At 47.3% G+C, this 12,189-nt stretch overlaps 1 protein-coding gene across 2 annotated transcripts in view; it reads left to right on the forward strand.

The window, feature by feature from the left end:
- Nucleotides 1-12,189, forward strand: part of LOC138764095 (guanine nucleotide exchange factor VAV3) — a 280,714-nt gene that overhangs the window by 139,485 nt on the left and 129,040 nt on the right. For both annotated transcript variants that reach the window (XM_069939464.1, XM_069939466.1), the window contains exons 11-13: nucleotides 5,377-5,445; nucleotides 6,872-6,958; nucleotides 11,551-11,636. In XM_069939464.1, the coding sequence (XP_069795565.1) occupies nucleotides 5,377-5,445; nucleotides 6,872-6,958; nucleotides 11,551-11,636 (242 nt within the window). The remainder of the gene's footprint in view (nucleotides 1-5,376; nucleotides 5,446-6,871; nucleotides 6,959-11,550; nucleotides 11,637-12,189) is intronic.

Consider the following 12,189-nt stretch of genomic DNA (forward strand, 5'->3'; position numbering starts at 1 on the left):
CTTGAAGCTGGAGGCTTTAGTCAACAGGATTGACTCCAGTTACATCTGACAGAGGCTGCTGGAGACGGAGCCCTTAATCTACAATCGGGCAGTCACTCTAGCCAAAACACTGAGAAGTGCCATGTGGTCCAGTGAAATGCTAGAAACCAAAAGGAAACATCCAGGAGTGCTGGAACCCCGAAGGAAAGAAAAAAGCGAACTCCTGAACAATGTTACTTCTGTGATAAGAGCTGGCACCCCAGACAGAAGTGCCTGGTTCAATTTGCTACCTGCAGCTATAGTGGGAAACTTGGCCACTTCGTGAAAGCATGTAAGGTGAAAAGTACTCCCACTGATAAGAAGAAGAAGAAGAAGAAGAAAAGCACCAAGTAAATGTGTCAAGTTACTTTAAATTTGCAGGGACATTGCCTGGCTGATGTGTGGCTCTTTATTATACCAGAGCTCTGCGCCCCGGTGGTACTGGGGTTAGATATTCAATCTCAGATGAACAGTGTAGTGTTAAATTTCGGTGGGCCACTACCCACACTTACCATCCCCTGTGCAAGTTACTGCAGTCTGCCCACATTAAAGATCAAAACTCCCTCCCTTTTCAGTGATTTATCCCCCAAGTGTCAGCCGATTGCTACTAAGAGCTGTTCTTACAGCAAAGAGGATCCTGAGTTTATCAAAGCTGAGACCCAGAGATTGCTTAAAGAGGGAGTAATTGAACCCAGTAAGAGTCCGTGGGGAGCCCAAGTGGTAGTTGTGAAAAATCACACTAAGAGACGACTGGCTATTGACTACAGCCAGATAATCAACCATTACACTAACATGGATGCCTACCCCCTGCCACGCATCAATGAAATGATTAATCAGATAGCGCAATACAAAGTGTACTCCACTATCAACCTCAAAGCAGCTTATCACCAAATCCCCATTAAAAAAAAGGAACAACCCTATACAGCCTTTGAGGCTGATGAGGGGGGTGGGGGGGTTATACCAGTTTAAAAAGGTACCTTTTGAAGTCACTAATGGTGTGTCCGTGTTTCAGAGGGAAATGGATATGATTGTTAGGACGTATGAGTTACAGGGTAAGTTTCCCTATCTGGATAATGTCACTATCTGTGGGAAAATACAGGCCGAGCACAACAACAACTTAAAGAAATTTTTAACAACAGCTGAAGAACTCAACCTTACATTTAACGAGGGCAAACGTGTGTTCAACGCGACAGAGCTACCCATTCTGGGCTAAATTGTCCGCAAGGATGAAATCCACCCCAACCCAGAAAGAATGGCCCCCCTTAAGAAGTTACCACCCCCAAACTCAACAAAAGGCCTTAAAAGGTGTAAGGGATTCTTTTCCTACTACTGCAAATGGGTTCAGGACTACACCATGAAGGCACGCCCTCTGTTTGACACTAAATCTTTTCCTCTCCAATGGCCTTGAAGGCTTTCAAGAGAATTAAAGCTGATATTGCCAAAGCTGCACTCTCGTCCATTGACGAGGATGTCCCATTCCAAGTGGAAACTGATGCCAAGGATTGTGCCTTGGCAGGAACCCTTAATCAAAAGGGCAGACCTGTGGCATTCTTCTCCCGAACGTCACGCGGACCTGAACTAAAACATCCTGCCATTAAAAAGGAAGCCCAGGCTATTATTGAAGCTGTTCGCTACTGGAGACACTAACTAGCCGGCAGAAAATTTACTCTTGTCACTGATCAGAAATCTGAAGCCTACGTTGAGTACTAAACACGAAAGTAAAATCAAGAACGATAAAATGGCACGCTGGCGAATAGTACTCTCAACTTATAATTATGAGATCCAGTCCAGACCGGGCAGGTTAAATGATCCCTCTCACGCATGGTCACGATCTGCTGCTGGTGCTCAGCTGGAGGGGCTAAAAGAGATCCATAGCAGACTGTGCCACCCAGGAGTCATGAGATTCTTCCACTACATAAGGGCTAACAACCTTCCTTACTCTCTGGAAGGAGTCAGGAAACTGACTAAAAGCTGTCCTGTTTGTGCAGAATGCAAACCGCAATACTTCAAAGCTCCAGAGGCCACTCTCATCAAGGCAACCCAACCTTTTGAGAGGATTAGCTTAGATTTTAAAGGGCCAGTAACTTCCAACAGCAAAAATGTATATTTCCTTACTGTAATTGAATATTCCAGGTTTCCCTTTGTAATATCCTGCCCTGACGTCTCGTCAGCGTCTGTTATGAAGTCCCTTGACAGAATTTTCAGCATTTTTGGTTTCCCCAATTACATTCATACCGATAGAGGCTCAGCATTCATGAGCACTGAACTGCGGCGAGCCCTGCTATGAAAGGGGATTGCCACCAGCCGTACCACGAGCTACAGGCCGCAGGACAATGGGCAGGTTGACAGGGCTAATGCTACAGTCTGGAAGACTTAATCTTGCTATAAAAGCACATGGCTACCCTGTTACCCGTTGGCAGGAGGTGCTGCCAACGGGTAGGTCTTTATTGGGTACTGCAAAAAATCAAACACCTCATGAACGTATGTTTGCCTTTCCTAGGAAATCAGGAACTATGATGGACTGGCCAGCCTGTTTATCTGAGCCTGGAACCGTGCTGCTGAAGAGCCACGCTCGGGCGCGTAAAACAGACCCCCTAGTCCAACCAGTTCAGCTACTGCATACTAACCCCCACTATGCTCATGTTAAATTCCCAGACGGGAGTACTGACACTGTACCCCTAAGAGATCTGGCCCCGCCTGGTTTGCCCCTTCCTTGCACCCCTCCTCAGAGTGAGCCTGAGAGGTTGGACTCACCCCCCACAGCCTGTGACCCCTAGTAAGCTTTCAGATGCCTGTGCTAAGGCTCCACTGCCTCACGCTGGTGATTCTGGAGCAGGTCCAGAAGCCAGTCATTACCACACTACAGACCCAGGACCTGTACCAGTTCCCAAGGTTGCAAAGGAGCCATCTGTTTTGAGACGAAGCACCAGAATTCGTAAACAACCTGATAGGCTGACATATTCATAAAACACCTCATTATACTTGGATTGCCTGCTAGATACTGGCGTATTTTGGCTGTTAAAGTATCTCAAGGCCAAACATGGTATCCATGTATCGCTTGCTTCAATCTTTTCTCGCAGCTGTCCTTTTGATTTTAACCTTTCTTTTGCCGGGGGGAGACTGTGGTGAATGTCTGCCAAGCTGCCTGTCTCCCCTCTGGCGAGCCTTGCTATACTAACATTGGCTGCACTAACATTGTGCATTGGATATAACTATTGTCTTTCATTAATGTACCATGAGTTTCTGATAATAAAGGCCAAGATTATTGTTCAGGACCAGGTGATTTATCCACCTTGATTTTCTTTAAAATAGCCAGTACTGCCTCCTCATTAATCTGTATATTTTCCATGACCCCACTACCAGATTTCCCCACTTCACCTGGTTCAATATTCCTTTCCTTAGTGAATACTGAAGAAAAAAGTCATTTAAAATTTCCCCTCTCCCTTTTGACTCCTCCACATTCCCGATGTTTCCCTTGGGGGGTGAATCGAGGACAAGGGGTCATAGTCTGAAAATTAGAGGTTATTCATATAAAACAGTGATTAGGAAGAACTTCTTTAGCCAGAGGGTCGTGGATCTGTGGAACTCACTGTAACATACAGCAGTGGAAGCCAGATCACTGGGAGTATTTAAACAAGAAATAGACAAGTATCTCATTAGTGAGGGCATCAAGAGATATGGGGAAAAGGCCGAAAATTTGAACGAGTGTAGAGTAACTAAGTGTAGATTTACGGAATGGACTTGATGGGCCTAGTGGCCTCCTTCTGTTCCTTTGTCTTGTGATCATGTGATGATACTAAGATTGGAGGTGTTGTGGACATTGAAAAAGGTTTCAAAGCTTGCAGTGGGATATAGGCCAGTTCGAAGAGTGGGCTGAAAGATGGCAGATGGAGTTTAACACTGATAAGGGTGAGGTGCTACATTTTGGTTGGACTAATCAAAATGGGACATACATGTTAAATGCGAGACAATTGAGGAGTGCAGTAGAACAAAGGGATTTAAGAATCCCTTTTAGGTACTTAATTCCCTGAAAGTGGAGTCCCACGTAGATAGGGTGGTGAAGAAAGCTTTTGGTATGTTGAATTGAATTGATGTTATGTTGAAGTTGTATAAGGCATTGGTGAGGCCAAATTTGGAATATTGTGTGCAGTTTTGGTCACCGAATTACAAGAAGGATATGAACAGAATAGAGAGAGTGCAGAGGAGGTTTATGAGAATGTTGCCTGGGTTTCAGGGCTTGAGTTTCAGGGAAAGGTTGGACAGGCTGGGACTTTATACCCTGGAGGGTAGAAGATTGAGGGTTGATTTGATAGAGGTATTTAAAATTATGAGGGGGACAGACAGAGTCAATGTGGACAGGCTTTGTCCATTGAAAGTTGGGGAGATTCAAATAAGAGGACATGGATTGAGATTGAAGGGGGGGAATTTCTTCCCTCAGAGGGTGGTGGAAGTGTGAATGAGCGTCTGGTCAAAGTGGTCGATAGGGGCTTGCATTTAATATTTAAGGAAAATTTGGATAGGTACATGGACGAGAGAGGTGTAGAGGGTTATGGGCTGGGTGCAGGGCAATAGGAGAATATGTTCAGCATGAACTAGAAGGGCCGAACGGGCCTGTTTCTGTGCTGTAATTGTTATATTGCTATATATTACAGCTTGGACTGCACCATTAACAGTGCCTAATAATGATGTAACCTATAGATAGTCTGTATTCTGAGACTTTATGACCTTTCCTGCTTCTCGTTCATTCAGCTTATTCCTTGAAGAAGGGTTCAGGCCTGAAATATCAGCCACATATCTTTGCTTTTTATGAGCGCTCAAAAGACAGGCTGAGTTCCTCCAGCATTTTGGTGTGTTTTTACTACAATTCTAATTTGACAGATGGCAGTGGGTGGTGTGCGGGTGTGAGTGTGTTTGTACGTGTGTGTAGTGGAGGGCAGGGGGTGGTATGTGGGTGTGAGTGTGTTTGTACGTGTGCGTAGTGGAGGGCAGTGGGTGGTGTGCGGGTGTGAGTGTGTTTGTACGTGTGCGTAGTGGAGGGCAGGGGGTGGTGTGCGGGTGTGAGTGTGTTTGTACGTGTGTGTAGTGGAGGGCAGGGGGTGGTATGTGGGTGTGAGTGTGTTTGTACGTGTGTGTAGTGGAGGGGAGGGGGTAATGAACATGAGTTGTCCGAACGATGGAGAATCTCCAATGTGATTTGGACATATTTAGTTTGTAAGCAGATGCAGTTTAACCAGGATACGCATGAAGTTATCTGTAATTCTCACAGATGATTGGCCAGTGCACAGGGAAGAGTGGTTGGCAGTTCATCTGGACTCTTGCAGCTGGGGATGTTTCTAACCAACACCTCTGGCATTTCAGGAGCTGGCAAAACAAACCACTGAATGGCAGGAGAAGGCCAACCTCCGCCTGGCGCTGGATGCCATGAAGGTGAGATTGGATCCCAACAGCAACAACAAGCACAGAGTCTCCACGAGAGCAGAACATGTACCTATCCCCAGAAGTGAGGGCAATTCTGGGCCCTGGCATTAGGCCATGGAGTGAAGGTTTACTGGAGTGGACCCATGGATGAGGGACAATCAACATGGACTTGAACAGGCAGTAACACACTGTAGGCATGAGCTACAGGCAGTAACACACTGTCGGCATGGGCTACAGGCAATAAAAAACTAGACATGGGCTACAGGCAGTAACACATTGTCGGCATGGGCTACAGGCAGTAAAACCCAACATGGGATACAGACACGCTGTTGGCATGCACTACAGGAAGTAACACACTGTAAGCATGGCCTACAGGCAGTAACATGCTGTCGGCATGGGCTACAGGCAGTAACACGCTCTGTTGGCATGGGCTACAGGCAGTAAACACTAGATGTGCTACAGGCAGTAACACATTCTTTCAGCATGGGCTATAGGCAGTAACACTGGGCTACAGGCAGTAAACACTAGGCATGGGCTACAGGCAATACCATGCTATCGGCATGGGTTACAGGCAGTAACACTGTCAGCACGGGCTACAGGCAGTAACACACTGTAGGCATGGACTACCAGCAGTAGCACACTGTTGGCATGAGCTACAGGCAGTAATACACTGTCGGCATGGGTTACAGGCAGTAACACACTCTCGGCATGGGCTACAGGCAGTAAAACACTGTTGGCATGGGCTACAGGCAGTAAAATGCTGTAGTATGGGCTACAGGCAGTAACTCACTGTAGGCATGGACTACTGGCAGTAACACACACTAGGCATGGGCTACAGGCAGTAATGCACTCTGTCGGCCTGGGATACAGGCAGTAACACTACACATTGTGGACACATATGGGCGATGTGCATGGACACTGACTGTGGGTTACATGTGGTAATGCCTTACAGACATGAGCTACAGATGGGAATTTAAGAATGTGTAATGTGCTCTCATGCTTTATTCGACCAAAATTTCCCACCCACACTAATCATACCTTCTAACCCCATCTTGTCATAGTATCCATACAGTTGCAGTAGTCCCCATCTCAACCACCTCCTCCAGGATCCCGTTCCACACACCCACCAACCACCCTTTGTGTAAAAACATTACCCCTTACCTTCCTGTTAAATCTCTCTCTTCCCCCACCTTAAACCTATGTCCTCTGGTTACCGATTCCCCTACTTTGCATTCACCTGATCTGATTTTGTGCACCTCTGTGAGATCACCCCTCATCTCCTTGCGCTCCAGGGAGTAAATCCCCAACTGGCTCCACCTCTCCCTGTAACTCAGGCCCCCGAGTCCTGGCAACATCCTGGTAAATCTCTGCATTCTCTCCCGCTTCCCACAGCTGCCTTTGTCACTCCAATGCATGTTCTACTCTTTGCCTTCAGGACTTGGCTCAATATGTGAATGAGGTGAAGCGTGACAGTGAGACCCTTCGAGAGATTGCTCAGTTCCAGAACTGCATCGACAACATGGTGAGTGAGTAACCCCTGGCCATCTTCAGATCAGTGATATAATAGAGTGAAGAAGACTACCACATGATCCAACTCTGCTGAGAATGCAAACCAAGGAATGGCAGATAGAACTTAACAGTTAAACCAGCAAAGGAATCACAGAGTGAAATGGTCGGGTCCTGGGGAATGTCATAGAATGAAGAAATTTGGAGGAACAGTTACGTTGTTCCCTGAAAATGGTGACACACGGTGGAGAAGAGGATGTTTTGCATACTTACCTTCAACACTTTGGGCATTGAATTCCAGAGCAGAAACACTTTATTACAAATGAAGAGACTTGGAGTGAATGTTGTGTACAAATTTGGTTCACTCAATGTAGGAAGTGGAATAACTAGTTAAGAGGGGAAGGCACTCCTCCTCCCCAACCTCCCACTACTCCACCCCCATCTCCCCCTCTCTGCCCCCTCTCCTCCCCTAACCTCAACCACCAATTCTCTTTCTCCCCCCCCCTCCCTCGGGCTACCCCTCCTACCCTTCTCTCCCTCTCTCTCTCCCCATACTCCCCCCACATACCTCCCTTCCCCCTCCCCCCAACATCCCCATCCCTTCTCTCCCAACCCTTTCAACCTCCCCCACTTCCCTTCACCATCCTTGGACCTCTCCAACCTTCCCCCCAACACCCTCCACCACACCAACTCCCCTCTGACCCTTGCCTGGTTTTTACCATCCCCTCTTGGAGGTGGAGCACTCTATCCTCAGCAGAGGCCTCACCTTTGTCCATCTGTCCACACCTCAACAAGTTCTTCGGTCGTATCTGCCTCCAGGCCCACTACTTTTGACCGCAGTTCTCCAACATTCCCCCCCCCCCCGACCCTTTCTCCTGCTTCAAGACCTCTTCCTCCTCCTGGACATCTCCTCCTGGCTAGCTGCCCACTCTGGACCTTCTCCAACTGCCATTGGGACATCAACCGTCTCAACTTCACCACCCCTCTCCTACTCCAACCTCACCTCAGAACAATCCGCCCTCCACTCTCTCCGCCATAACCCTAACCCACCCTTGTCTGAGGGTTTGATAAAGGGTGGTGTTGTTGTCGTCTGACCTCTACCTGGTTGAGGCCATTCGACAGTTCTCAAACACCTCCTCCTATCAACCCCACCATCACCCATCAAGCCACCGTTTCCAACACCATCCCTCACCTCATCAACTCTGGGCACCTCCCTGCACGACCACCAACCTCATTGTCTCCCATCCTCGCACCGCCTGTTTTTACCTTCTTCCCAGGATACATTAACCTAAGCATCCGGGCAGATCTGCTTGCTCTTGCCCCACGAAACTAATTTCATCCTTCCTTGACTCCATCCTTTCTCCTCAAGTTCAATCCCTCCCCACCTACATCCGTGACACCTCACACACCCTCCACCTCCTCCAAGACTTCAGATTCCATGAACCCGACCACCTCATCTTCACGATGGATGTCCAATCCCTTTACACTTCCATTCCCCACACAGAAGGCCTTAAAGCATTTCGCTTTTTGCTGGACCTCAGATCTGAGCAGTCACCTTCCACCCCCACCCTTTTTTGCCTGGCAGAACTTGCCCTCACCCTTAACAAATTTTCCTTTAACTCATCTCACTACCTCCAGATTAGAGGAGTATTGTTACAAGATCAAACCAGCAACCACAAAGAAGGCATATCACACAGGGGTAAAGATGAGCAATTACTTTATTAACAAAAAATTCACCTTCAAACTTTAATTCAAAATCCCCCCCCTTTTATAACAATGCCCGCTGGTTAATATACAAATCTCTATCACAGTGTAAAACTAATAAATTCCCCGGCCTAAATATAACATATGTAATCAAAGTCTAAGTTTTATTTCCAATCAGCCCACACAAAACAAACACAAAACACACAAGACTCACAAAACTTAGATCTCAACCGAAGCAAAGATCATAAACAAAATTCAGTTTGTTTGGTAAACTGAAGCCAAAAGATCTTTGAGAGAGAGAAAGAGCACAAAATTCGAAGTTGTCTTGTGTTGCTTGCAGAGAGAGGAACCATTGGCCTGGTCCGGATAACTTCTGGCTGCCTTCGGAATGTTCATCCCTTTTAAAATGCCCAACATTCTAAACTGTCCTCCAGACCATGACTCATGCTCTGGGCCTCCTTCCACTCCACAGCACCCCCAGTGGTGGTTTCATCCAAATCCAGAAATTTCTAGATCTTTTTCTGCACATGCTCAGTCTGACTCCCACTCTCTCAGCAGACAACCTTGACCTTGGCTCTCTAAAGCAAACTATCACTTTTTAACATAAAACCACACAATACATAGGCCAATACATAACACAGAACTCTGTAACAGTAGCCATGGGCATCAACTATGCCCATGCTATGCCTGCCTGTTTTTGGGTGTTGTGGAGCAAAACATGCTCCAAGCCTACACAGGCAAGACTCCCCCCCCCCCCTAAACTCTTCCTCCGGTACATTGATGACTACATAGGGGTGGCCTCATGCACCTGCGATGAGCTCATCAATTTCGTGGCCAACTTCCACCTTGACCTCAAACTCACTTGGTCCATTTCCGATGACACTCTCCCATTTCTGGATCTCTCTGTCCCCATCTCAGGATACAGACTCTCCACTGACATTTATTATAAACCCTCTAACTCCCACAACTACCTGGTCGACTTGTCCTCACACCCTGTCTGGAAGGACTCCATCCCCTTCTCTCAATTTCTCTATCTCCACCTCATCTGCTCCCAAGATGAGGTCTTCCAGTCCAGAGCCTCTGAAATGTCTGCCTTCTTCCACAAACATGGCTTCCCCTCCACCACTATTAACTCGGCCCTTATCCTCATCTCCTTCATTCCTCGCTCATCTGCCCTAGATCCCTGCCTCAAGAAACAATAAACTCAGAATCCCCCTCGTCCTCACCTACCACCCCACCAGCCTCCACATCCAATACATTATCCACTTACTACAGGACCCCACTCACATTTTTCCTCCTCCTCCTCCCCTCTTGGCGTGACTCCCTTCTGCACTCTTCCCTCTCCACCCATCACACCCCCGGCACCTGGTCATAGGAGGTGTAATACCTGCACCCACACCTCCTCCCTCACCATGGTCTGAGGTCCCAAACAGACCTTACAGATGAAGCCACCCTTCACCTGTACCTCCACAGGTACTGCATCCAGTTCTGTGGCCTTCTCTACATCGGAGAGACCCATCGCAGATTAGGAGACCACTTCGCCCAGCACCTCCTCTCCGTCCACAACAAAAGCGACCTCCCCATAGTCAATCATTTCAATCCTGAGTCACCCTCTCAAGCTCACGTGTCTGTCCATGGCCTTTCCCACTACTCCACCCTGACCTCCTGCAGATTGGAGGAACAACACCTCATTTATCATCTCGGCCCCCTCCAACACCAGGGCACGAACATTGAGTTCACTCCATTCCACTAATCAGCTTGTCTTTCCCACCCCCCCCCCCCCCAACTTTAACTGGTCATTCCACTTCCTACTTCCTTTCTCTCTCCACCTATCTTAGACTCCTTAATCCCCTCCCCTAACCTATCATCTCCCACCCTCACCACCCCCTCCCCCCTTTTGTTTTGACATCTCCCATGTTCCCCCACATCTTGATGATAGGCTCCAGCCTGAAACTTTGATTCTGTATCTTCACCTTTGCTACATAAAGGCCCTGTTTGACCTGCTGAGTTTCTCCAGCACTTGTGTGTTTTTTCACTTCACCCGGTGTCCACAGAATCCTGTGTTTTACAACATGATCTACCGGGATCGTTGATCGAAGTGGGGGGGGGGGGCGCCACAAAATCATTGAGGACCCTTCCACCCCACATACGGTATCTTTCAGCTGCTCCTATCGGGGAAGAGATACAAGAGGATCAGAGCCAGCTCCATCAGGCTGAGGAACAGCTTCTTCCCACAGGCAGTGAGAATGGTGAACGACCAAAGGAACGGCTCATCCAAGACTCTCATGTATCTGAAACAATTATGTATTTGTATAGGTGAAATACTTCTCCCACATGTCTATTTTTTGGCTGTTTGTGTGTGTTGTGTGTTTGCGTGTTTTTCACCGAGGACTGGAGAACACTATTTTATCGGGTTGGACTCGAACAACCAGATGACAATAAACTTGACTTGAAATGGTCAGCTTGAATAACGAGGAAAGAGCGGAGAGGCTGCCACTTTTCTCCTTGCAGTGTAGGGGTTGAAGAGGGGACATTATAGAGGTTTATAAATTCATGAGGGGAATAGATACTGTAAATAGTCATAACATTTTTACCAGTACAGGGGAATCTTTTCCTAGAGGAGGAGGTTTAAGGTGAGAGGGGAAAGATTTCATAAAAGACCCAAGAGTCCCCTTCCACACCCAGGGTGATGGTGATGGGTACACGGACAAGCTGCCAGAGCAAGGGTTGGACGCAGGGACAGTCGTAACATTTAAAATACATTTAGACAGATACATGGGCAGGAAATGTTGAAAAGGACATAAGCATATTGGACAGCGTGGTCTATTTTCTGTGCCCTAAAACTGTGACACCCCACCACATATTCTTCCATTGTGCAGCTGAGTGATGGTGTCTATCTTGCAGAACCAGCCATTGGCTATCTATGGACGACCAAAGGTGGATGGGGAGCTACGGGTCCTCACCCTGGACAAGCGAAGTCGGCAGGACCGGTAAGAACTTTCAGATATTTAAAGAGTAAAATAGAGGCAAGAGTGCGTGTCGGACCTCAGGGAAGGGATATGGGGAAACAGATGAACTGAATGGGTATTTTGCGAGTTTCTTCACTGTGGAAGACACCAGTGATGTCAGAAATTTGAGGCAAGGGGTAAGAGTGAGTGTTGTTGCTATTTCTGTGAAGAAAGTGCTTGTGAAGCTAGCAGGGCTGAAAGTGGGTAAGTCTTCTGAACCGGATGGTGGACGACACCCCAGGGTCTGAAAGGGGAAGATGAAGAGATTGTGAATGCATTAGTTGTGATCTTTCAAGAATCACTAGAGTTGGATATGGTCCCAGGACATGAAGATTTTAAGTGCCACTCCACTCTTTAAGAAGGGAGAGGCGTATAAGACATAAAATTAGAAAGTGGTTGCCTTAATTTCTGTGGTAGGCAAGATTCTGGACTTTATTATTAAGGTTGATGTTTCGGGATACCTGAAAGCACAAGGAAAAATGGTTTCCTTCAAGGAGGTATTGCCTGAAAAATCTGTTTGAATGCCGTGGATGTT

Source organism: Narcine bancroftii, chromosome 5, assembly GCF_036971445.1.
Source record: "Narcine bancroftii isolate sNarBan1 chromosome 5, sNarBan1.hap1, whole genome shotgun sequence".
Taxonomy (NCBI): Eukaryota; Metazoa; Chordata; class Chondrichthyes; order Torpediniformes; family Narcinidae; genus Narcine; species Narcine bancroftii.